Genomic DNA, 27999 nt, shown 5'->3' on the forward strand with positions numbered 1-27999 from the left:
AAGACAGACACCGCATCCTTCTGGTTTTTGGGAATATTTAGTCAAATGTTAGAAGGATTAACGTGCAAAGAGCTGAACTGAGTAGATCCTAGAGAGAAGACATCCTCTCTATGTCTATACATGACTCACTCTGTCCTTTTCTTGCTCCCTGTCTCCCCAATCTGGCTGCTATATTTAGAGCGGGCATTATGCCCTTTCAACAGAGAGGTTGGCAGCAGCACTTAGCTCTTCTCATCCTCCACTACTATTCCCTTTTTCTCATCTTACATTTCCCTTTCCTTTCCTTTCCTTTCCTTTCCTTTCCTTTCCTTTCCTTTCCTTTCCTTTCCTTTCCTTTCCTTTCCTTTCCTTTCCTTTCCTTTCCTTTCCTTTCCTTTCCTTTCCTTTCCTTTCCTTTCCTTTCCTTTCCTTTCCTTTCCTTTCCTTTCCTTTCCTTTCCTTTCCAGGAAATCATTAAAATTTAATACATGTCCATAATTTAGCAACCTGTAATTCCAGCACTGTGGAAAAGTCTTGAGGTGCACGTTTCTTTATATAATTACATTCTTTAAGTAACCAGCTTGTCTCATTTCCGTCTTAGTTCTCCAGATTTTTGGACGATCTCTTAAAGAGTTTGGCACAAAAACAACACTGAGTTCTGCCAAAAGAAAACTATGCCTAATGTGCAGTATGGTGGTGGCAGTATCATTATCTGGGTTTACTTTTTTTTAAAGATGGCTCTGGTTGTTTTTATCACATTGAATGAAATTATGAACAGTTCCTAATGTCTGTCAGTTTTTATGAAAACCTTCATATGTCTATAAGAAAAAGGAAAAAGGAGGATTTTATCACTGCTTACCATTTTTTTGCATGTTGGTACTTTAATAATTTGTCTTTGATGATGCTTCAGGTCTTTGAGAATGAAAGGCCTCCATAATCTTTAGCTCCCTTCACACATTCTCATTAAATTCAGGACTCTGGATGGACAAAATCAAAGCCTTAAAATTAGTCAGAAAGAAACATTCCCATAAAATAAAGACTAATTTAAACCTGGGAATCCCAGCCTGAGGTCTTTCTGCATGGAAAAAGACCTGTTGGGTCTCTACAGGTAATCCGGTTCCTATCGCAGATCATTGGTTTCTCTAGATTCCTCCTACGTGTGTGTGCTTGATTGCTTGTCTTGTGTTTTTTTGTTGCTCTGTGTTGCACTGCCAACCTGTGCAGGGCTTAACCTCGCTCTTACAGATTGGCATTAGACTCCAGGTGACCCTGCATAGAAAAGAGACAACGGATGGAAGGATGGATAGACCTAAATCTATCAGGTATATTAATCATTTTGGCCTTAACTTAAAATAAATTATAGGCAATTTGAATTTTTTTACACAATGTTGAACACGTTACTTCACCACATCATTAATTTATAGTAAAATGCTTACAAGGTCTAAGCAAGAAGCAGGAGAACCAATTTGGACTAATTCTGCTGCACAGACGCAATACGAACACAGGAGAAAAAAAATAGGTCTGTTAGAGTTTCGCCAGTATTGGACATTGTTCCCACAGTGGCACAAGTAAACTGACTCAGATTCATATTAAGGATAATAAAACTCAAATCTGAGGCTTCACATGAATCTGAGTAAATAAATAGTGAGGGCTTGCACACGTTTGTACTTCTGACTCAGCAGCACAGACGAGAGGAGGCGCAGCAACAATATTATGTCTAACAACACAGCGTCACAGCGCATACGCACTTTCTCTCAGTGTCCAACTCCCAGGGTGGCAGCATAATGAAAAGCATCTGTTTACCTTTCATTACGGTCCAACGAGAGATTAAAAAACTAAAGAAACAAAGGAACAGAGGAGGTGGAAGCAGGAAGAGAACCAGAGCACATATGAAAAATAAGACATTTCCTTTAATAACATCTGTAACATCATGGTTGTATTCTGGTATAATTCTGGATATAGTCGAGGACGCAGAGTACACTTTTAATGAGGACAATGAACCAATTAACTTACAAGTTAATACAACATAAACCTGCATCGTTTTATACAAAGACATCATAAAAGGGCACAAATGGTGTAGCAGCAAAAAAAAAAGAGTGTTGCTTTCTTGTCTCTACATAGGCTACAGCAGTACAAAGTATTTGCAGAGTAGAGATTTGTTGTAATGGACACCTAAAATGAAGTTACTGATATGTCTCTAAAGTATCCACTATGTCATACACAGTATGGATATGACAGGTTATAGGATGTTACAGAGTTCAGTAGGGGATAACTAGAGTTTATTCAGACACTGGGAGCTGGAGAGAGTTACCTTAACAGTACATAGCACACTGATGTTGGAAGTTCACACAGGAGAAGGACATCTAAGAAATACAAACATGTCCACTGTATAGCTGCACGAAGAGGCAGGACAGATAAATCCAGATGTTTGTAGAATGAAAGTTTCCTGTCAAACTGATCAGATTTCATGCATTAAAACAGAACGCTTGGTGAAAATGTGCATAACACATAATATACAGAGTGCACCTTGAACTCTTTGATATTTTGTGAAGCAACACATTGCAGTTCCAAGATAAAATGTGTTGCATTGAGATTTTGTGTGACAGTCCAACACAAAGTCCTACATAATTGTAAAGTGAAAGGTAAATGATACACATCACCTACTAAGAGATGGCAGTCTATCTAAACACACAGGAGAGCATTACAACTCCTGGCAGAAAAAATACCCAGAAAGCACAACCATAAATACAAAGGGATGGGCTAGATCAAAATATATTCGTATTAGGATGGCCCAGTCAAAGTACAAACATATCCAATTGAGACTCCGTGGCAAAATTTGAAAATAAAAAAAATTTAGACTAAAGCAGCTGTGACTGCTGTTGTATACTTTCCCTTCCACTTTGCAATTATGCGCTAGTTAGCGTTTTGCGTCTGTCATTAAAAAATAAGAATATATAAACAAATAAAATACATTGAAGCTCATGTGGTTATTGTGGCCAAATGTGAAAAAGTCTAACGGTTGTAAATACTTTTGTACATCACAAGTGAATGTGTGATTTCGTTTCTTTTGGTCCTCAAAGTAGATTTTATTTCTTGCTGTATCATGAATTGATCTTACAATATGTGCTGTGCAATCTCCATCACAAGTGCAATCTGTACTGCGGTCCAAATACTTATTGGTTTCCCTCTAACATTTGTTTGCTTATTTAAATATTAATCTTAAAACACAAAGTGTTAAATGCTTATGCAAATTATTAATGTCCGAACAGGAAAGACTGCAAGTGATATCACAAAAAAACCCTCCATTCCCAAGAGTTAAACAAGAGGATTGATACCATAATCCACGTATATTCTGTGTATATGTGTTTTGGTTCATGAACTGGGTGGTTGGGTTTAGCATTAAGATAAAGAAACAGGGCTAAACTAGCCTGGCTCTACCCAAAAGTAACCTAATCTGCCTAACTGAGACCTTTAACCTCTTCCACCTCGGAGGTCCGAGCACCAGGACCATCTGTTAAAATTGAGGGGAAAAAAACGTCAGGTTGATGAGACTGCAGCTAATAAGAAGAAAATATATGCAGAGTTTCTTTTGCAGAAAGAGCTTAAAGGGAGATTTAAGCTTTTAAGCTTCCTCAGACTCATCATTATGAGGTCGTTATTTACGCTGATGAAGCAGAAGCAGAAAGATCCCACTCTGGCTTGGTGATGGGAACAAGGAGGGTTTTCTGAACTGTTTCAAGTGTCTCTTCGCCACAGACCCCAAGGTTAATCACTATGGTCTAAGGCTCAATAGGGCAATTATTTAGGGACTTTTCAGGTGAAAATTTTAAACTAACGAACTCGAGGGTTTAAAGCTCATTTTATGTGATCCTGTATCTAAATTGTGAAGAGTCTCTGATAGTAGTTATTCCCTCGAGTTTTTCAGTTTTTTTCTAAGAGGAAAAAAAGACTTGTATCTTCCCGTGTAACTTTCCCCAAAGTGATCCTAAACACAGATGCATCTCAGTAAATAAGAAAATCAAGTACTTCGTTTATTCTGTAGTTCAATAAAAAAAAAGAAAAACTCAGATATTACATGAATTCACTAGAGTGATTTCAAATTTTTATTCTTGTTAATGTTGATGAATATGGCTCACTGCTAATAAAAACCCAAATTTTTGTTTCAGAAAATATCAAAATATCACATAAGGTCAAAAAAGAATTTTTTTATGGGATATTATGTTATGAATTGCTGTATTGAGAGACATACGCTGACATGCTCCACAAAAACGATACATCGCAAAAGGCAATTGCAAAATAGGTTGGTGATTAATGGAACTAAATCCAAACATATCAATGGAAAGTTTAGTGAAAGGAAGAAATGTGGTTAGAGTGAGTGTGCAAACAGCATCATAAATAAAGCATCATTACACAATTTGACCTTATAAGTGTTGTTTCTAGATTTGTTTTTTTAAGTATAAGAAATGAAGGGTATGTTTGAAGTGAATGCAATAGATGTTCCTCCTATTCATATATTTAATTATGCTTATATTTGTATAAGAAACAAACAACTTTTCAGACTCTGCTCTCTTTGTCAAGCGACACTCAAGCTATATGTGGAAAGTTACAAGGATGCCTCCCATATGAAAGAAAAGGCCCATTCCGACAAGGTCTGACCCGGCGATATGACAAAATAATGGAAAGTTGAGTGGAAGGACAAAGTTTGGTAGATAAAGTGCACGAGCGATAGGGATAGTGTATTTTATTTGGATATGAAGATCCCAAAGTTTGTGGGAAGAGTGGAGTGGCACAAAATCCTTGTTGCTTGAAGTCCAGAGTGAAGTTTGTACAGCAGGTGACATGGTGGTCCAACACCACGTCATCTGCTGGTGTTGGTCCACTCTATTTTATCAAGTCTAAGTCAGTGCAGTCAATCACTGGGAAGTTTTAGAAAACTTCATGCTCTAAAAGCAACCAAGTGTTGAGTCCACCTACTGTACAGTCCATAAAGTTCTGATTTACTGAGAGAAAAACACGGACACCCTCCATGAGAAGGGGAAGTCGCAAAAGATAATTGTAAGATAAGCTGCCAGTTAGCAGAGCTTTATTCCATGATGGAAAGTTTAGTGAAAGGAAAAAATGTGTTTGGATACTGCACTCTAAGTAGTCAGCTTCTTCAGCAATAACATTTTGTTTGTTTATAGAGAACTAGCAATGGCGTTCTCTATTAAGTATCCTTTTTCAATACATTAAGCCGTAATCACCCTCAATGATCAATATTAACAGGAAAAAAATATTTTAATTATATCACTCTGTGTAATAAATCTATATAACACATATTTTTCCATTTTTGAGTTGAAGTACTGAAATAAATCAGCTTTTAAAATCTATTCTATTTCACTGGGATGCACCTGTAAAGCCAAAATTGGACGGTGAAAATATAACAAAGCTCTAGGAAACCTTTGCCTCGGGACTCAGAGGACCAGTTCAGCCTCTTCCTTTAAAACAGTAATAATCCTTCTCCACACCAGAGACTCTCCTTATTGCCAAATGCATCATTAACTCATTCAACGCAGAGGAAGTAACAATAATGCTCAAATACTCTGTCATTGCTATGGTATATATACATTATATATTTAATAGAGAGGTAGTGATTGAAGCATTGATTGACAGCAATAAACACTGAACAATGAGCATGGAAATAAAAAAAAAAAACATAATCTCATCTGAGGAGAGTATAAATACAAAGCTTATCACAGCAGCCACCCAAACAAAGTTCTGCTGCTTCAGTGCCGACGCATAAATAATTCACACTGTGGATGGTAGCTTGTTTCTGGGTGACCATTCTTCAATCAGCGGGACTGTATGAACACTGAGCCGTGACTCGCGGCGTTTCCAAGCTATTGTTGAGCAGTTTTCTAACCCCAAGCCCTAATACGTCACGGCTAAAATGTTCTCAGTCAAATTTGGCACAGCAGACAAGCTCTGAATGGGAGTTGAAGGGGGGAAAAAAACAGACTTTAAACTCTCTGACCTGCCACTTCTTCAGCTCCACACACCGATTGACTGACAAGCTGCTCGGGAAGTAAATCTTTGTTTCCCAACTCTGCAGCCGAGCGGTCATAAAGTAACACTGAGTAAAACCGTGAGATTCAGCCTGAATATAAACAAGTTATGTTCTGGGTGAGAAACACTCCCTGCATCCGGGCTCTAACATGCAACAACAATAGCTATGTTTTCCTTTCACTGCACCGGGGACGGCTATTTGCTTGGTTTCTGTGTGCTGCACACAACACCACCCCACTGATTGTTTGAATTACACTTTGTAAATCTATAGAGTCTCCCATTTGTGACTCGTGTGAGCCCTCTCTGTTTAAATTCAATACATTTGGGCATCGAACCAGCAGGCCACCCAGCGTGAGTCGTTATGCAGGCGGATTAAAGATGAACACAAGCAAAACAGAGACACTTCCCACAATATATACTCTCCTTTACCTCTGCAATCAACCTGGCAGAATTATAATAAAATATAAAAGAGTGGCATGTTATAAAATACTCTCTCTATATATATATATATATGCTTACTTTGCAGTAAAATTGCAGAGAAACAACTGACATATATTTGCACAAATGGCTTATGGCTACTAGCATTCATTTCACATTGCATGTATGTGTGTAGATACGGATGCATGTGTGCCGCAGCGTCAATGTCTGCATTTAGCTTGACGTCTGTGTTCCTGGTATTATTAGTGTGAATGTTTGTGTGAGTGAAGCAGTGGAGAGCCGCCAGGACTCATTATTGTCATTCTCCTCACTGCCGAAAAGAGAGGCAAAGAGAGGCAAAGCGGCTCCTTTCAATTGAGGAGCTGAAGAGAGACAAACACAAAGGGCTCAAAATTAAACAAATGCCGGAAAGAGGCTTGGAGAGCCAGCCCGTGGTCATACGCTTTGAGTGAGAGTGAGCGGTTGCAGGGATAACCCATCTGTGTCTTTCAGTGAGCAGACCACACAGATACCACCCGTCCCAGCATTCATCCTCTCTATTAGGTCCAGAGACACCGGGGTGCCAGCTCATGAACATGCCCCGTATCCTTCTGGTGCGTCTCAAAGTACATATGTCCACTGATAACATGCTGCTGCTGCTGCTTCTCAAATCCTCTTGATATAAACCTGGAATCCGTCTCAGTGTGCAGTTTTCCTTCCACCGAAACATCAACATGAAGGACACTTTGGCCCAGCCAGTCTGGTCTCTTGTGCAGTTAAGTTGCAATCCAGTTTCCAACAAAAAAAAAACCAACAACTTAGCAGAGAGAGTCCTAGTGCCTTCATCCTTCACTCAAGTGACACAGAATGTGCATAAACACACACACACACGCAACCCACCACACACACACACACACGCACCCACGCACACACACACACGCACACACGCACACACACACGCACACACGCACACACACACACACACACACACACACACACACACGCACAAACACACACACACACACACACACGCACACACACACACACACACACACACACACACACACACACACACACACACACACACATACACACACGCACACACACACACACACACACACACACACGCACACGCACACACACGCATACACGAAGCTCTGCCACAGAAGCGATGAGGTGGAAAATAAGCTTGGACACGTACAGATCTACAGCACATTAAGGGTGTAATGATGCACGACTACAGGTTCTAGTGTGTGCTTCTACTAATACATCCTTCTGGTTGATACTGGACGCCCGACCATCTGCGCTGTCCATGGCACTGATGCTCAGAGCAGGTGATGGAGCTAAAGATATTTGGTGGGTTATGAAGCAAGTGGCTGGACGGATCAAGTCCTCGTCACTTCGCACCTGAAACAACAAACAACAGAGAGGAAAGTGTTAGCATTGAAGGTGTTTTGATTGATCCTGGACAATGGGAATTCACTTATCAAGCTTATCAAATATCTTCATTTGGGACTGAAGGAAGGCTGGTGAACATACTCTGAAGCTCTAGATGATTGCATTTACAGTGCAAATCTATTCAAACCCTTTGAATGTTTTCATGTTGCAACTTCGCATTTTCTGTGACAGACTAAGACAAAGTAGCGAATATTTGCACAATGAAAGGAAACTCTCAAAGGGTTTTCATGCATTTTTGCACATAAGAATAAACAATATTTTATTGTTTATTCATCCAAAACTAGGACAAGTATAGAAGTTCAGAAAAACCAACAAGCAGGAGAAAGAGAGCATTAGTCAGAAAAGCAGCTAAAGGCCCATGGAAATGCTGGAGAAGCTGCACAGACCCACAGTTATTAATTATTCGTCATAAACGTCACACATCTGGCCTTTCTAGAAGTGTGGAAAGAAGAAAGCAGTTGTTTAAAAGGCAGCATCAGGACGTCCTGTTTCCAGTTAAACACGAGTCAGGAGGGGAATTTAACAAACGTGAAGAAGAGCGGATCTGGTTAGACGAGACCCAATTTAAAACTTATGTCCCACCTGTAAACTGGTACGTAAATCAAAAACTATAAGAATCACTCTTTCACTTCTTTTAAGGTTTACATTCAATGTTTTCTGCTCTTTGGTGGATTTGTGAAGCACTTTGCTCACTTCATTTGCTTCAAATGTACTGTATAAATAAGATAATACCCCCTTCAATATATATAGATAGAGAAACTGTAGAAGGGCTTAGACCACATGTGTTAAACTCCAGCCCTTGAGGGCTTTTCAGATGTGTCTCTGCTTCAGAAAGCCTGAATCAAATAACTGGATCTTCAGCTGGAAACTCAAACTGTGCTGAGGAGTTATTTCATCCATTTAGTTCAGGTGTGTTGGACCAGTGACACATTTAAAAGTTGCAGGACTCTCAAAGACTGGAGTTTCACATTCCTGGTTTAGTTTAAAACATATTTATGTGTTACATGAACACAGTCAAAGTCCAGATCTAAGTCCAACTTGATAACTGCTGTCCAACCTGACTAAACCTGAGTATTTTTGCAAGGAAGAGTCTATAGATGTTACACCTTCCTGACTTCATTGTAAAAACATTTGGGAACCATGGATCATTTTCCTTCAACTTTCCTAGCAATCACTCTATTATTAATGTATCTCTGACCCTCTATATCCATCTGTCTATTTTTGCTGTCCAGATTTGTTTGTGCCATTCATATGAACTGACTTGCAACGACGGGAGTTGAGAGTCTGGCCTTTTCGGCTGCAGTTCTTGGCTTTGAGGGTGCATCTGCACTGACACGACGTTTCATCCAGGGCCCACTTCCTTCCTCTGCAGGGGCGGCACCGAGGTGTCGGGGACGGAGGCAGAGAGGGGCTTAGGGTGGTAGGACGAAGAGATGGAGGAGGTGGGGGCATAGAAGGAAGAATCACAGGAGCATGGGTTCTGGAAAAAGCACAAATAATACACTAGACTCATAAACAGTTGTTTTTATTTCATGCAGCTTTCTAAATTTCAGCATAATAAGAGTATTGTTTCCATTGCTGGATTGATTTTAGAATTGGAATTAATTTTAATTAATCCAAAGTATCACATTAGTGGTGTGAATAATTGCCTTTTAAATAAAAATTAATGAATGACTACCTCGCTGAGAGCTCCTTCATCTGAGAACTGTACATGCGGCACCGAGGCTTCAGTGAGGAGGAAAGAGGAGGAGGAGGCGGAGGTAGAGTGGTGTGAAGAGGAGGTGGAGGAGGAGAAGACGTGGAGGGAGGAATCAGAGGAGCATGGGTTCTGGATGAAAAAGAGATGCAAAAACCACAATGGTTAGACTCAGAGTTAATACAAATAAAGAGGAATCCCAGAGTGCAACAGTAATCTTAAGTAATAACCAACATTTGGATACAATACGCATATAACATGTATTTAAGTATGTAGTTGATGAAACACAATGCAGCGCAAGTCAATTTAATATAATGTGACACATTTTGCTATGTTAAAATTTGGTACAGTGTGATAAAATATGATAGAGCATATGATGTGAATATGTATGATTATTATGTTACTTTCTACCCAATATGCTGCTACACATTGCGATACAGTTTGTTATGATCAAATATAAGAATATGAGAAGATGTGATATGATCAATGAGAGGTTGTAAATTATGACTATATTATAAGTTGTGATTTAAAGCAAAATATTTTGATACAAAACAGTATAAAATACAACATAACACAATACGATCAAGGAAGAGGGGGGAGGGATGTTGTATAATAAAATGTAAACATTTGCTACATTATAATGAATTACATGATGAAATACAGTAGATTAGATAATGTCATATTATTTCATAACAGGACAGGAGGACAACTCGTTTCCCCTGTGGATCAGCTGCCACAGGGGAAAAGAGAATAGCTAACTTTTTAAAAAATAAACATGAGATTACACTGTCTTCTCTGTTCTCTCTTGCTATCTTTGCTGGCATTTGGACAAAAACTACTTTCAATTTATGTCAGATTTGGACAACAAGCTGACCGTTTTATTTTACCATCACAGGTCCATCCTTGACAAGAATAAACTAACTCCATTTAAGAACCCGAAATGAACACAGAACTGGACTGCAGATCTTGTTGGCCAGGAACAAAAGTGTGTGACAAATGTGTAAGGTAATTACTGGGATATTTTAGTCTAGATAATAGTGATGCACTTTCTAAAAATGAAATGCAGGGCTTGTTTGAACATGCACACTGCCTGTCCGAGACAAACCCCCACAATGTAGTGTGTGGGAGATGTGTGACTAATGTGAGATAATGTTTCTTTAGAGGCTGACAAACTCGCTCCTCTGTCTGTCCGTCTGTCTCTCCGTCTGTTACCATGGCTGTGATCGCCTTGTTGCCTTTCACTTCTTACGGTTCCACCTCTAGATGCCCTGATCTTTCGCTCTCCGGAGTCTAAGTCTGAGAAAGTTGCCTGCGTCAGTCGGCCCATTAACTGGAGCTGGTTCTGCCTCAGTCGTCCCCAGGAGGCCGGCGGCTTTAATGAACTTACTTAATGAGGCAGAGAGGACCCATCTTTGTTCGCGTCCCGGTGACCACGCCTGCCGCTGGCATGGACAGAAGAAGTGGCATTTGGGAGCAGATTACACAGATTTCACCCCTGCCAAAGTGTGAATAAAGCCTTTTCTGAGTGATGGATGGGTGCTGGGGGACATCACACCCAAACGGAGCCACCTCTGGCCCCAAGGGTCCGGAAATGACTGACAATAAAGTGAAGGGGAAGCAGATGAAAAACACCACAGAGGAAAGGAGCGCTAAATCTTTTATCCTCCAGGAGTTTAGTGATTAAATTCCCAAACTGTATTAGGGATTATATAACAGTGTGTCTCACAGCTCCACATATTGGCCAACTACTGGCTAAATGCTGAGTTGATAACCATGACTAAGGAGTTTATCCGTGGATTATGGCGATGTGTGTGTGTGTGTGAGTGTGTGTGTGAGTGAGACCTTGACTGTTGCTGTGGCTGTAAAACAAATTGTCCTTCAGTAAAAGCGTAGCCCAGATAACCCAGTTTTCTCTAATCGAAACACTCTCACTAAGACTGAGAGTATCCAGAAAACCCAGACTGCTTTAAGAGAAAAACAAGCTGAAGCTTCAAACTGAGATAAAATGTGTAAAGAACGCTGAACGTACACAGATCTGACGGATCCGGTTTTCCTCTGCCTGGACTTCCTCCCCTCTTTTTTCCTGTCTTTTCCTGCTGGCTTCAAATGGAGCCTGAGAACAGATAACATGCACTTTGTTAAGACTTTACATCTAATGATAAAAACTGGTCATTACTTATATATATATAAAAAAACTGCTAAAACAATAGGTTTGAGGTTTATAGCAACTTCCTTGTTAGAATATGATGAGAATTCCCACCAAATTCATTACATGACAAAAATAAAGGCTTTTCTCCAGTCTTATTTGGTTGTAAAAATTATTTCTTGCATCATCATAATTTATTATGTTATAAAACAACTGACTGGAAAAATCCACAAGTTAAAGGAAATAACTGATCTTTCTTTACTTTGGGCCCAAATAGCCCACTGGTTTTGGTCGGGTTAATTTTTAGACAAATATTAGGAAAAGGTTTTAATATTAACAGTAATGAGATGTGACTGTGGCAAAGTACAAGTGGTCATCATTTTCTGCAGAATATTTCAATCTAAAATCTTGAACGAAGGGAACGTTGTAACTCGACACACAAATAAAAACACAAGTGTGTGTGAAGATCAGAATAAATTACAATTTCTTCTAGTCCAAGCAGGAGTTATAAACTGATTTTATATGAGAAGTGTTCAAAATAATACTCTCTAAAGGGATGCCTTTCATAACTCTCTGATGAGCTGCAAGAACACCTTGGATTTAACATCATTATCCTCCTCCTTCTTTCATCAAACTCAAACGACTTGTTGACGATTTTTACAAGCTGTGCTACTGCTAGACGCCGCACTAGTTAAAGTTAAGCCTCGGTAATGCTGGTTGTAAAGCTGCTCCTAAGTAGCGCTGTTTACTGGTGACCTACCAAGATGGCGCTTTCCCATTTTGGCCATTTTATTAAATTCTGGCTTGTCAACACAGCCTCTGGGTCTTAACTCGTCTTTCCTTGTTAACCTTTATCCAGACATGAGGACAGTTTTAACCAGCTTTGGTTTGACATTATAAACCGCCCCTCCTGCCACTGTTGTTGTTGTTGTTTTTGGAGCTCTAATTTACTATTATGGATGCGTGACTGTGTCTGGGACAGAGCACATGGCAGGGGAGATAAAATCATCACTATGGTGACAACAGGATGCGGGCCGTCCCAGAGGGACACGGGACGTTTAAAGAGAATCAGACAGATGCTAACTCCCTAATGAACACTCACAATCACTCGGAAACATATTTTAAATAAGCACAAAAGTGTTTGCACACAGCTAAAAACAAAGTATTTCAGAGTTCAGACACTGTGCTATGCTCTTGATCTGTAATTAAAACATTAAATATGGCCAGGATGAATGCACACACATAGGTTGGAATCTCTTATCTATGTCCACGCCCAAACAGGAAGCAGGAGGACATAAACATTATGGATGCAATTATATGACTTTGTGGCTGGACCTGGCAGTATGAGGCACACAAACAAACAGACCCAGCAGAAATTTTCCTTTTGCAGCGTTCACAGGAAGAGCAAGGTTTACCATCTCTGAGTTTATTTACAGAAAACAGAGTTTAATGAGTAATAAAATTATCTGAAATCAACTCCTGAATACCGCAAAACCTCAGATGAGTTAACAGTAAACAGGAAGTTGCATGATAATAAAACATAATGGTGAAGCAGTCCAGTCAGAGCCCGTTTATGTAACGATTGCATCTCTGCACCGATTCCACCTTGCAACAAGCATTGGGGATTAAAGCCACTTTACAGCTGGCTGCGTAAAGGTTTCCTGGGGAGGATTTCCACCTCTGGTAGTGTTACAAATTTATTAGAGGCCAATGCACACACAAATGATGCGATACACGCTGTTGGCCCACAGGTCTGCACCTGTGGACCAGCTCTACTGATCTGCAAGTACAAGCAGGAAATTATAGCAAAAAACTGTTGGTATTTCCTTAATGATTTTTAAGCTTTTACCAAACTAGAAGTAAAAATGACCAAATTAAAAAAAATAAAGCCTGCATATTGAAACTAAGGTACAAACCTTTACAATGTTTGTACCTTAGTACAAACGCTGTAACTAAGAGCTAAAGTTACAGCCGAGTGCAGCTAAAAAACTGGAGATGACTAATTTATCATCAGCAGTTGGGGCCAAATGTTTGGGCGGGTTTGCTGCTCTGGAGCACAAAACATCAGTAAGGACCTTCAAGAAGTTGCTTTTGAGGCTCATAAATGTGAGAAGAGTTGAGTAGTAGTCAATCGGTGCAGAAAGGAACATCACAGAAAATCCAACCCAGGGTCAGACCATGAAACAGTCAAAGAAATTGCTAAGAAAATCCCAAAAAACAATCATGTCCAGCAGCAGGACTAAGTTAAAATATTAGATGTTAAAGTCCATGAGAATGGCTTGTTTATAACAATTTCTAGGAGAAACTCTTTCCAGATCATTTAGATCTTCACAGCTGGATCAACCACCACTTCTGGATTTGTTTTCTGTATGTGGATCAGATGCTGAGTCATGTTGCACACGGCCATGTTTGGGAAAGCAAACACAACACACCAACTTTCTAACACGGTGGACATGACCTCCGGCTGCAGGACATGAGCACCTTGTAGTTACTGAGATAATCATGAACTCCTCTGTATGCCAAAGTAATTTCAAATGTGACAATCTTGGGTCAAATCGGGTGAATGATCCAAGACACGGCAGCAAATCTTCAACAGAACGGCTTAAACAGAAAGTAACTAAGCTGTTGCAATGGCCCAGTCAAAGTCCAGAGGTGGTGGAACCTTAAGTGAGCTCTGCATGAGCAAATGTGCACAAACCTTAATGAACTGAAGCAATTTCATAGAGAAGACTGAGACAAAACTCCTTGTGAAAACAACAAGGGAGCATTCATAACCCTTGTTTAAAGGGAATCTTACACAGCTAGTGATCCTTTAAAAACTCTACAGCAAGCGGAAATTAAATGTCTCATGACTCTAACCAACATATTAGCTTTAAGCTTCTGCCGTTCAAAACTTGCTTTACTAATTTTGACTGGATTTGATTCATTTACATTTGGATTGAATTTGGTCTCAATAACTGAAATAGATCGACTTTAAATGATCTCTACATAATGAGGTTTGATTTTGAATTCGTATATAGTACAATTTGCATTTGAGCTTGATTTGCTTAACGTTATCTGCAAAGTGAATTTGCATTTTTTAAAGTAATGAACCTTACTTTCACGTGTATTTCAAGAATCGGTTGAGCAGCACTGATCACAGGTACATTTTTGCTTTTCTTTATAAATGTACCAGTTTTTCTCAGACAGACATTAAATATTACTTTGAAAAAACTAGTCATGTGGTGAAAAATTGGAACAAGCCACTTGACAAGTTAAATTTATTTTGAGCTCAAACTGTTGTACTCGATAAGTGAAACACAAAGACATCCACCAGGTTACCTCATCCTTTCACAGATTTTATGATTCATCATTAAGGTTTTCTCTTTATAAGATCGTAACATATCATTAAATATAAGACCAGAGCGATGTTACCTGGTAGTGGGTGTTGGCTGGAACTGTTCCTTTAACCTGTGGGCAGACATAAAAAGGAGAGCAGTGGGGTCAGTGAACAGCAGGTACGCCATGAATCTCCAGACAGATGACTGGTTTTATGACCTGCACTCGCACTGGTTGTGCTCTACGAAGGGCAGCTCGATGAGCTCGTGTTTCATGAAGGACGTTCTCATCAGCTGCACACAGAGAAGAGAAGAAAAATGATTTCACACTTATCATCTAACCAAAACACAGGGAGGTGTGTGTGTGTGTGTGTGTGTGTGTGTGGGGGGGGTGGGGGTATGTGTGTATGTGTACCTCCATGGTGAGGGTGTGTGTTAGCAAAGGCACACACTCCAAGGCCTCATCGGCGCAGCAGCCACCACATCGCTTCACAGACACACAGGACGGGACGAAGAGGTGGTGGATCTCCCCCGGCAACTCCCGCCAAACTTCCACCAGAGTGTCGCGAGGCTCGCAGCCGCTGCGGGAATACACCTCCAACCACCGTCGCACTGACAGACAGACAGACAGACAGACATACAGACAGACAGACAGACAGACAGAGAGAAAGAAAGACAGACAGAAAGACAGACGGACATGTTCCCAGTTATGATTTCACACCTTCAACTTCCTGCAGGGAGATTTTCTGACGGATATTTTTGGGCATACCTTCCCGACCTTCCCTAGTTCTGGGAGAGTCTGCTGGCCGCCAGTGAGTGAGCTGGGGAGAAAGTAAAGATGGTGAACGTAAAACTCAAATGCTTGCTTTGACTAAGTTATATATAAAGTTGAGCTCAAACTTCGTGCTCTTCTATGAAACCATAGTTTGGTATTAAATTCAAGTTCTTTAGAGGTAAATTGAATGAACTCCCTCTGAAAACCTCTGCATCTGGTGGAGGATTCGCAATGTCTTAGCAACATTTTGCAGGAGTTTTAGGGTAGAAAGCTAACTTACTTATGAAAGTGCTGATAACATTTAAAAAACCCCTCATTATTTAATATCCTGAAACACATAAAACACAATATACCAGAGAAAAAAAATGTAAAACAAAAAATTCTCTCTGGTTAGTCTTACATTTAGAAAATAGTAACTTAGTAATCCTAATTGACCTGAAACAAGACAAAGTTAGTCTGATTTAAATAACTTTGTTAAATCAGGCTACCTGATTTAGTGAGAAAAAAGGTTGTGTTTTTTAATAATGTATAGGAATATCCATATTGAATGCTGGAGATATCGTAATATATACATTTTATGTATGTCAACACTGTACTTATGATCTTCAAAACACAAATGACTAAATAAAATTAATAAATGTGTTAAACATCTCATATTTTACTCCTAAAACACATAAAAGACAAAACTACATTAACAAAAAAAAGATAAAACAATAAATTAAACACAAAAATACAAAACAATTCAACGTAAAATTTTATTCTGAAAGTCTGTTGCATATTAAATATTAAGATTGGACTCTGGGAGGAAGCTGGAGTACCTGGAGAGAACCCGCAGATGCACAGGGAGAACATGCAGTCTGGGATTCAAACCCAGAATCTTCTAATTTCAAGGTGACAATGCTACCAATGTTTCCACTGTGTAGTTTGAAATACATAAAAGATCAGATAAAAAGTTAAATGAGTTACTTTTTTTTATCAATTAAATTAAGGTTTGTAAATATTCCTAACTAATATGGCAGTTAATAATGCCATAATTTTGGAGCCTCAGTGTTTTTCTTTCTGTATCAGATTTAAAACCACGGCATGTCATTTGACGTTACTAATCCACTAATCCATATTTATTTCTGGAGTAAAGCATTAAATAGCTGCAGTCATCCTGGTTTTATTGTCTCCAGTCTCCGCTTTGACATTGTTGCGAAACCTGGCTGGAGCGAGATCCAAAGATCAAAGTGTCTCTTGTTAATGAACACCACAATATTTCACACCTGGGATCAGAACATGGCAGGCTCAATAAAGCCTGGTTTATAGATAAGAGGAACAAATAATAATAAAAAAAGACCTGGAAACCTCTGAACTTTGATACTGAGGGTAACAGCAGGTGCAACAGCTAATTTAAACATCAAGGTACATTTTTGGCAGCACATTATCCAACACACTTTCTGCACAGAAGAGGTCTGCTGGTTTATTTGAAGTGGAAATGGCTGTGGACATGATCAAATTTCTGCTCCGTGATGTTGTAGAAGAGCAGGCTGCTCCATATTTGAACCTGTTGCACCTGCTACCTTTGCCCTCAAGCCCACAGATGGATAAAAAAAAATCTTCTACAAAGGTGCACAGTGGAAATGTCAATAGGTGAATTATGCAAGATAAATTCAATTTGTCTTACTTTGACTGATAATGCATGGTACATATTATTTTGTTGTATCAAATAGTGTTTTAACTTCCCACAGATGTTTAAACAACTTAAAGATGCACATCCTTTAAGTTGTGCATCTTTCTGCATATTCTTGATCTTACTCAACACTTTTATTGTCAAGGGTAAAAATAAAATACTATTGAACCAAAAAGGACCCAATTCTTTCTGATGCAGACGCATGTTGTAAGTTATGAAGGATCTGGTTGGCTGATCTATTTCTTATTGAAATAAATGTAGTCTTAATTTTAAAAGATGACTTGAAAATATCAGAAAACAGAACCAAAATCAGTAAGTTGTTGAAGTTCACAACATACTGATGCGCCATCATGCTGGCAGAGATAGTGATTTTGTTTGAACTGTGCTGATAACCTGCTGAGCAGTGCTTTTTTGGTATTACGAAAAGGAATAAAATAACTTCAGATACTAAGCCCAGCTAAAAAAAAAAGTTACTTAATGAAGTTTGTGCCAGAGTGAAATGAACCAGAAGTATTGAAGTGGCAGCCATAACCAAAGTCAATAAGATTTGTTTATTCATTTTAAGTCCACAATTCAGTTATCCTGAATTTTACATCCTTTGTTGCGCATATGAAGCCAAAGCAAATTAAAGGCACAAGAAAAGACAAAAGAAGAAAATCTTTCTCCCAATTTGCATTATGGTGCATTAAAAATGTTTTCAGATGTTTTTCCGAAAAGCAGAGTGATTTCTGTTAATTTTCTTTAATTATGTTCTGCATTGTTAATGATATTCTGTTTGTCCACCATATGAATGATGAGCTTGATGAATGAACAGTTTGTCCACTGAGGGCTTCATTGATTAGTGACCTTTTATAACATGATGTGACAGACTTGTTACCAATTAAGCTAATTAGTTGTGAGTTGTTCTATTAGCTCCAGCCTTGTTGGCAGGACACATCCTGGCACAGTTCCTGTCTTTTCCTTTCAAAAATCACAGCTTACTTTCAAATATGTTGTTGACATCAAATTTAAGTGTATGCTAGCTTTGTTTAAGTTCAAATTCATTGTCTCTTGTTACAGATCCTGTTTGAAGGCAACATTGAGTCCAAAACACATGTATAAAGGTCGCATGTTGTTTTTATACACAGTCCATATGTTTTTGTTATTCTATTGTTGTCAATGTTTAACAGTACTTTTTAAATTGTATTTGGGTTATAAATGTTAGCCATTTTCTCTGTGCTCTAATGAAAACAAAGAACATTATACTTTTATTTTGTATCATTGTATTGCATGGAGCTGCACTAATCAACAGTGACCAGAACTGACCAGTTTTCATCTCAACAGTGAGCAATTATTTGCACAATGAAAAATCCTACAATTTCTCCAGGCTAGTAAACACATAATAAAAAAATCAACCAATCTGCCCTTTGCAAGCTGTAGAAAAAAACATCTATTTTATTTTGTTGAGCTTTTAACCTTCTTTAAAATCTGCTGAACAACTTTCAGCCAAACTGAGGGCAGCTTAGAAATACACAGAGAGAAAATACACTTATTTCACTGTTTTAATTGTACTGTTTCATAAAATAGTAAAGTGTGATCTTGCTGTAAAGCTGCATCAAAGCAACTATTCAAACTCTCACAGATACAAATCCTCAGCTCCTTGTTTGAATAATTAATGTTGGTTCACAGCAGGATGGCTGCTTAAATTACTTTGTACAGAAAATGAATGAATAATTTATGAAAAATCATAGGTCTAACAGTAAATCTTTTTTTGCGCAAATATTTCTAGTGACACAACTGATGTTTATTTTATACAGAGCTATTTTAGATAGAATAAAAATAAATAATTTTGTCTTAAATGAAGCAGGTTTGTGTATTTGTTTGGTGGGAGATTGTTAAAATATTATGAAGCAATAATATTTCTTATAAAAGGAGATATACTGTATTTCCACAGATATCTTTATCTAATGACCTGGATAACATCACCTTTATTAGACTGCTAAAAAAGAAACAACATCTTGGAGCAGATGTTTTATAACTCTCCTCTTGCATGATTTGGCTAATTTCCTTTCATTTTTTATGTTGTCACAAAAGGAAGCAGCATGTTTGAGGTGCGAACGAATACATCCACAGATTTGTCTCGGTTTAACTCAGGTGTTGTGAATTAACCAATCAGAAGCTTGCAAAACTGTGACATCATCATCAGGGTTTTGTTAAAAAGGGCAGTATGATGTGTTTCCCAGGCACATAGTGCCATTTCATAGCACAATCAAGTAACTACGTTAATTTAAGTTGTCATAAAATGCAATATATATCAAGTATAAATTAAAATAAAGTTTACTTTGTAATTTAATGCGTCGAACTGGACCTATATCGCTTTAAAAACTCCTGCTCTTTCTGAAGCTCCACTTTCAGGAAGTCTTTACAACATCACTCCTCTATTAAACCGTTAACAAAGCTTTTACCAGCATTTCGCTGAGAAATAGCTCATATAATGAGCACCATCCAGAAAACCACCCAGGTGTTTTTCACAGCTGAATGGTTGCCACTGGAGATTAAATGATTTCTCATAAACGAATGAAAGAATCAAGGCAGTACTAAATGTATGTTTTTGATTAGGAACATGAAGTAAAGCTCAATTAGGAACATGCTGTAAAGCTCAATTAGGAACATGATGTAAAGCTCAAAAAAGCCAATATTACATGATACTGGCCCTTTAAAGACAAAATAGAAATAGTGTATGTTTCTCTTTGATTTTTCTGGTATTTAACAACAGTAAAAGTTTAGTCTAATCTAAAGTCCAGACAGAAAAATAAAATGGCTGACCTGGAGAAAAATGTGAGTGATCCATTTCCACCATTAGATTCTACTATCACAGCATGTTACAACATTACACATGCTTTTGGTTTTTTAAAATTATTTTTTAAAGAGTGTTATGCCCAGCAGTATTATCTGAGTGTTAAAATGATACCCAATATATTTACTTTCACTAGTGGAGCATTACAGCTTTCACATATTAAGCTTTATTAGAAATTTGGCTTTGGGTATATTTCAAATGCAATGAGAACTATGGAAAAAGGTTTAAAGAAAAATAAGTTTTCAACATTTCACCTGTTTTCCTTGTACTGATTTCTTGAAATTCTGAGTTTAAACGAGCTGCAATATTCTGCATGGCAATAGAATTGATGCTCTAAATTTAGCACTGCGGTATTTTTACAACTATAAACAGCCTAAATACATTTTCTTCCTCTGAAAGCAGAAAGAGTGAAAACAGACTTTACAGCTCAGAGTTAGTCTGTGTGCATGAAGACCAAGGCCACTTGTGAGGGAATGTAGACTTTGTCCAGTTGCCCCCTCCCTCAAAGCACTCCACCTCCTGTTAATGCTCTCTCACACACATGTTTGACTCTTATTGATTCAACAACAGTAAGTTAAGCTGCAACTGAGGCCATTTTGTGGCTGGTCTGAGCTAAACTATGTTTCTTCTCTATCTTTGAGACAAAGTCTCAGATTAACTCCTTTCGGCAGCCATATCTGCCTTTCTCTCTCATACACACACACACACACACACACACACACACACCCACCCCCCACACACGCACGCACACGCACACACACACACACACACACACACACACACACACACACACACACACACACACACACGCACACGCACGCACGCACACACACACATGCACCACACACACACACCCATTAAATATGAGTGCCAGACCTGAGCCATCTGCACTGGCAGCGCTATCTGTCAACAGTCTAACCAGTCTAACTCCCAGCCACTCCCTGGGCCCACTGTACAGATGGGGCTGTGTGCATGTTGAAAGGAGGAGACGCGACACCAGCGAGGCTCATTGCCACGACAGAAGAAGGATGACCCCCTTTTACAAATAAGCTGTCGGGGAGGCAGACGGCACAAAAGCAGAACGTCTCGGGGTGTGAAGGTGAAGAGGCTTTCTGGTGTTTCATGTAGTGTCTGGGATGATGAATGACTATAAGCTGCAGTATCATAGCGGCAGGGTGCTGCTTCAGAGCACTGCCTGCCCCCGATTCCAGCCTCCTGACGTTAAAGCAGAACGTGCAAATTTGTCCTGCAGAAAAAGCCCATAAATCACACCAAGGACCATGTTAGTGCTGTCAATATGTGTTTATTATGAGCTATAGCTTTCTGACTAAATCACAGAAGCAAAAAAAGACAATAGCACTTTTATGCGTAATGTGTGCTAAATTTAAAAACAGAATAACAAATAAAATAACTTAGTTCTTTCTTGTTTCTGTGTTTTTTAATGAAGTGTTTAAATTGATATCCTACTGTTGACAGACTTCTTTTTTAACTTTAATAGGACACACTGAAACTTCTACTTGCTGTTTATCAGACTATAAGAGGGTTTTGGTGGCATTCTGGTAAAGTTCATCTACAACTTTCAGAGCCAGACACAGACTTAGCTGCTCACTGTGTTCTTATGAAACACTAAACAGATAGTGCAATCTTTCCATCTAACGCTCAAATGAAAACACAAAGACAAAACATACGTTTGGATTTTATGTAAACCTTGTTTTTTTATTGTAATGCTTAATGATTACTTATAGGTGTGAAAGGGTTTTCGTTTTTGCGCCGCAATGTTTAAAAAGGTAAAACATCATATTTTTCACATTTTATGAAGAAGGATCAAACACCAACAAGTGCCAGAGAAGAGATATTCCATAACCTGGCAACTTATTAACTGTCCTTATGAATGGTTCAAACCTGATCCAGCAAGAACTGGAAGGTTGAAGTCTTTACAGCAACATAGTGTCACAAGTTACACCAATTGCAGTCAGATGCCACTAAATCATTAAACATTCTTGGTAAACATACAGCATTATGAAGATCAAGACGCACAGCAGATGGGTGACGAATAAGGTTGTGGAGAAGTTTAAAGCAGGGTTAGGTTATGGAGGAAAACTTTGAACAACTCAATCCATAATATGAAAAAAAATATCAGGAATATGTAATATCTGTGGATGTAATATCACAAAGGCTGATTTGAAGTTACAAAATAATACATCCAAGAGAGTTCAAACATTGCATGGCACCAAGAAATTCAGCCTGTTTCTCATTGTTGTTGATATCCACATGTCACACATATCACACTGCCCCAGATCCTCAAGGTGACAGAGTGTTGGAAGCGTTGATGTAAAAGAAAAGATTATTTTATTCTAAGTGATATAATGGTGGTATGTTTTTTCAAACTATTTCACAATCACATGATTTTATGTTGGTCTGCCCTGGAGAATGGCAGACTTAGTAAGATGTGGCTGTCAGCCTAGTTGATCATAACAAGGAGTATAAATCACAGAAGCAGCCAAGAAGACCAAGGTAACTCTGAAGGAGCTGCAGAGATCTGTTGATCAGGCAGAAGAATCTATCTACAGGATACCTATTAGTCAGGCACTCCACAAATCTGCTCTCTATGGAAGACAGACAAGAAGAGAATCTAGCAGACATAGAACAATGTCTTCATGTTGAAGAAGATTCTCTGGTCAGATGAAACCAACATTTTACTTTATAGCCTAGTCTGGATTATTGAAATTTTTTATATATCCCTAAATGCTGCAGTTTTTAGGCAGTACAAAGAGCACGAGTCTATAACTCCAGTCTTAAAATCTGTTCATTGGCTTTCTGTTTGTCTTTGTACTGATTTTAAAATTTTACTGCTCACTTTTAAAGTTTTAAATGGGCGAGACCCATCTTATCTTCTTAATATCCACACACCTTTGAGAGAACTCTGGTCAACCAGCCAGTTTCATCTTGATGTTTCAGGGTCAAAGCTAAAATGTAAAGATTATTGAGCGTTTCGTTGCTCACCTCTTAGTACTGCTAAGACTCCACAATCATTAAATGTCTGCTGTAAACTCATCTCTTTTCTCCAGTCTATGACGGATTACATATGAGGTGCTTAATAATTAGTTGCTTAGTTTTAAAACACTAACTCTGTGTTTTATTACCGTTTTTATTTTTATTGGATGTAACTGTGAAGCTCTTTGGTCAGCTGATATAGTTGCTCCAGTTCTTGTGGGCCGACATCCTGCCAGTTTTAGATGTGTCTCTGCTCCAACACAGCTGATTCAAATGGTCCAATTACTTCCTCAGAGTGTCATTAAGTTCTGCAGAGGGCTGTTAATTAACTATCATTTGAGTCAGGTGTGTTGAAGAACTAAAAAATGCAGGACACTGGCCTTGAGAACACCACAGTCTTAAAAAATCAGAGGTACATATGAATGGTTTTAATCAGGACTTTTTTGTATGTGTTCAAATGGTCCAGTCAAAGTCCAGACCTAACTGAGAATCTGTGCCAACACTTTGTCATTCAGTCTGGATGAGTTGGGAATTATTTTACAAAGAATAACCAGGAAAGTATTTTAGTTTCTCTAAAAGACCTGCAGGTGTAATTTTAAAAAAAAATGTGGTTTAGGCCGCACTTTAAAGATTTTTATTTCTAAAATATTTTAACCAATTTTAAAGTAATATGCCTCAAACCAACACACCATCAGATGTCTTATTTACACCCCTAATGCCGGTCGATGCATTTTGAACACATACTAATTATATTTAAGAGCATGTTGCCGCCATCTAGTGGCCGGAGTAATGAGAAATTCTGCCTATCTTGGCTCATTTCTATGCTAAATAACTAAATTTACACTCATAGCTTGTGCTTTATGCAAATTAATAGCCCCACTTAATTTAAAGCCTGATAGCAAAAACACAACTAATTTTTAATAGATACATAATGTTTTGCACTACTTCCTGTTGGTCTCATAAAATCCTAATAAAATGCATTGATGTCTGCGGCCAAGTTCAAGAGCTTTGAGCACCTTGTTAAGACTGACGTATAATGAGGCTCACATAGCTTCTCTGTGCATACATGACTGCTGATTAACTACAACATCCTGAAGGTCTGCGTTTGTCAGTCACATGACCTGAGGTGACAGGTGTCATTGACCTAGAGGATAACTTCCACAAAAGCAACAAAGAAAACCTTATTAGCCCCGCAAAATGAGGCTTCGTGTATAATTGTCACCCCGCACATGTCCTACTACCAGGGGTCAGATGAAACATATGAAACATACCTTGGCATGGAAGGTCGGTATTCTGGTGAGCAGCAGGAACTGAAACATTCCTAAAATAACTTGAAGCATAATCCCCATCGTGCAGGAGTCAAAAGGCGCACCTTAAAAAGTATTTTTGGTCCAATCCAAAATAAAGAAGAAGAAAAAAAAAAAAGATAGAGAAGGCGGCTTGTGTTGGGTTTTCTTCGCCGGTTACAGACGCAGATGTCCCGCTTTCATTCTCCAGTCTCCCTTCCTTGAAAGCGCTCCCATGGTGGCATCATCAATGCTGGAATATCAACTTTGCTTTCTTGCATTTGGGCTTAAATTAGAGCAGAAACATTTTCCAGCCTAAAGTAAGTTCAGCACAGACGGAGTGTGCCTCTCTGAGTGTGTTTTTAATGTATAACCTTGGGAGCACAGCAGCAGATTCGGGCCTTTGTCTTGAAAAATGAATGAACTTTAAATTAAAGCCCGTTTCTTTAATCAGTCCCGTTTGGCTCTGATCCCTGGAAACCAGTGATGATGTGGGGTGGGGGGGGTTCCAGCCGGCGTGGCGTGACGGAAGGATTATACAGATTCCCGCTGAAACGTGGAGCGATCAGAAAATCCTGGCGTGTCTATAAGGAACACACACACACACAAAAAACAGCATCATCCAGGAATAGGACGTTTTATCCGGTGAAGATCCGCCGTGCTGAGGAACAGCGCTGCATATTCCTCTCCTCTGACTCAGTCACGCTTTCACTACACAGTCGCTCCAAATTAAAATGTGACGTCTCCTCTCCAGGCGCATCTCTCCGCTGTCTTCTTTCTTTCAAATTACCTCCTTATAAATAACCCCTGTAATCCCGAACCTCCTCTGACATGGAAGTGCATCTGCGGCTGAGGCGGCGCAGCAGCAGCAGCAGCAGCAGCAGGGCAGTCCGCACACACAGAGACACAGAGCCAGAAAGAGCCGCGGGAAAGGTGCAGCGCTCTACATTTGTTATTGTGATCGCTTTCCTCGCTTCCTTTGCCCTTGAGACGCACGCAGCGTAACCATTGCGCCGCCAACTTTCTTCCGAACGGGACAGGCGCACTGGATACAGGTGCAGCGTCTCTATTGGTCCCAGAGTGAGGGATCAGGGGGCCTCCGGGGGCCCCCCACTATGCAAGGAGGGGAGCGTGGCCGTGCTTGCCTCTGAGGACACGGGGGTCATGCCTCTGGAGGATTCCTTTAAAATTCAGTTAGCCTGAGGGGCTATAAACCAGCACATGTTGAGCCTCATATGGTCAGATTCAGGGGAATCGTATATTAAGAAAGCTGAAAAACGAACTCAGAAACATATACTCTGATAATTGTACTTTATCATCAGCTTTTTTGACGAAATAAAATCAATTCAATAAATTAAAATACTGACTTTGTAAATGTATTTCTTCCAATCAGCACAAGTTCAAGATCATGTGGGAACCTAGGATGATTTTTTTAGGGGTGACACACTTTCAGTTAAACCCACAAAAACATATCACTTTAAATTGACCAGTCATGAAACAAACATTGATTCAGCTTTAGTGAAGTAGGAAATAAGATTGGTTTGTTTCTCTGATTTCCACTTCCATTTGTTGTGCATATATATTTTTTTAAGTTTTGTATTCTTTTTAAATACAATATTCACACATAGGAATACGCAAAATAGCAGCATTAACATGCATGGTATGGGCCTAATAAATAAAATATGTAATTTCTCTCTTGTTGCTGTTTGTGTGTGAGGGGGTTGGCCATGTCGGGTCTGTTTGGGGATGTGACACTGATGCAGCGCAGGACTTTGGGATGATACCTGAAGAGAGAAGCGATGTTAGTGGTGTGGTTATTTTCTCATTGTATCGAAGGGGAATGGAGATGTGTATTAGTAAATGTATGGTTTCGGGCTTAGTAGTAATAATAATGTTCATACTGCCCAAAAGTTCTGCATTGGTGCGTCCTTTCCCATAAAAATCTGAATTTAAAAGCACAATAGGAGAGTCACATCACAACAATAAGTTTTCCAGTGCTGCTTGGATACATTTATATGGCTGAACTTATAACTTAAAATATAAGTTTGATTAATTACAATATTAATCTTGGTTCATTTTCTAAATATTGTAGTAGATTAAAGTTATAACTTAGATTTTTTTTTAAAGTTGGCCCATTCCTCCTCAGGTTTTAACTGCAAAATAATCAAATAACCCTGTATGAGGGTTAATGGTGGACTTTAAAAGGAGGGCCACAGCCCCCGTTCGCCCTGCACTGATGGCGCTACTGTTTAATAATTAACAAATGTAATTACACAGCCATTAATAGCCTGGTTTACCACTTTGAAAACCGAACATGATGGTTGTTCCACAGGATAGATAAATACAGCACAATCATGAAATAGTTTATTTTTTTATTTGTGTTAGAACTATTTGTTTCTCATTTATGCATTTTCTTATGGATTAATCTGAGTTGTTAGCTACAATTCGTTATAAAGTAGCTGTGAAATGACATTTAAGGCTCTACTACTAATTGGTCTTTTTTGTGTCCTATTAATGTAGTCACTATGAATATGTTGCTAAGATGTAATTATGATTGTAGAATCGCTCATTTTAATAAAAATGTTTTACTTTTGTAAGTATTAATGCGATTCTGGCTTGATAGAAAATGTAACTTGTTTTAAATTAGATTTAAAAGACTTTTGTTAATCCTTGTTACTAGAAAACATTAAATGAGGTCACTTGTTAACTTTGATGGTTATTTTTTAAATAAAATGAAATACTTTTTTCTTTTATTGCCATTTTACCTTCTATTGTCTGTCAAATAAAAAGGGCTGGACTATTATTCTGGGGTTTGACTGGCAGTTTTCTCTGCATCTCATTAAACTAAACATGAAAGTCAATTAAAACTTTATTCATAGCTGCAGCAGCTCCTTTCCCATGAGCCTTGTGTTTCAGTCCTACATCAGAGTTTGTGTGTGTGTGTGTGTGTGTGTAGGCAAGATGACACCACAATCTCAGTCATTATGGTGTGTTTGGGTTATGCCGGCGCACTCACACGCCACATGAGGGTGAGGGTGTCTGCGAGCGATGCGGGGACGCACTGCGTTATCTCCCGCTGCGTCTGAGGGCGGGGGCCGCTGGTGAGAAGAGGACTGACAGGGAAAACGGTCGTTTGTTCCCTCAGAGCTCAAAACTGGTGCATCTGCTCTTTAAAAAAGGGAAACCCTGTTTCTGCTTCATGGAGTCACACATAAAGACAAGTTTCAGCTGATTATTTTCACTCCAGAACTTTTTTTTTCGCTTACTGTTGACGCGGTGGAAAAATAGTTTGGATTTCTGAAGCAGAGCACATTAATCATTGTCCAATAGCTACTGTGCTGTTGCTCATTAAAAGGGAAATGTTTAAAGCCTCTTGTT

The 27999-nt window shown here is 38.9% G+C and overlaps 1 protein-coding gene across 2 annotated transcripts; it reads right to left on the reverse strand.

Moving 5' to 3' along the window:
- Window positions 1–1869: 1869 nt before the first annotated feature.
- Window positions 1870–27996, reverse strand: vegfba (vascular endothelial growth factor Ba). 2 transcript variants are annotated; one of them, XM_081611615.1, is made up of 9 exons: window positions 24607–27996; window positions 15828–15879; window positions 15474–15670; window positions 15279–15352; window positions 15156–15191; window positions 11625–11708; window positions 9578–9727; window positions 9161–9379; window positions 1870–7848 (listed from the first exon to the last, which is right to left on the reverse strand). In XM_081611615.1, the coding sequence occupies exons 1-9, from the start codon at window positions 24682–24684 to the stop codon at window positions 7827–7829; spliced, it is 912 nt and encodes a 303-aa protein (XP_081467741.1). In that variant the 5' UTR covers window positions 24685–27996; the 3' UTR covers window positions 1870–7826. The 2 variants fall into 2 exon arrangements, with proteins under 2 accessions (XP_081467741.1, XP_081467742.1); XM_081611616.1 differs by lacking the exon at window positions 11625–11708.
- Window positions 27997–27999: the final 3 nt, after the last annotated feature.

Source organism: Poecilia reticulata, chromosome 10 (assembly GCF_904066995.2).
Source record: "Poecilia reticulata chromosome 10, P_reticulata-male-v2, whole genome shotgun sequence".
Taxonomy (NCBI): Eukaryota; Metazoa; Chordata; class Actinopteri; order Cyprinodontiformes; family Poeciliidae; genus Poecilia; species Poecilia reticulata.

What these genes read in the sequence shown, in the direction of transcription:
- vegfba (XM_081611615.1), bottom strand. Translation starts at nt 24,684, where the DNA reads ATGGGGATTATGCTTCAAGTTATTTTAGGAATGTTTCAGTTCCTGCTG. An exon ending in TACCGACCTTCCATGCCAAG is followed by an intron (nt 15,880 to 24,606) that starts GTATGTTTCATA and finishes CTTTCTCCCCAG; the next exon opens with CTCACTCACTGGCGGCCAGC. An exon ending in CTCAACTCCCGTCGTTGCAA is followed by an intron (nt 7,849 to 9,160) that starts GTCAGTTCATAT and finishes TTGTTGTTTCAG; the next exon opens with GTGCGAAGTGACGAGGACTT.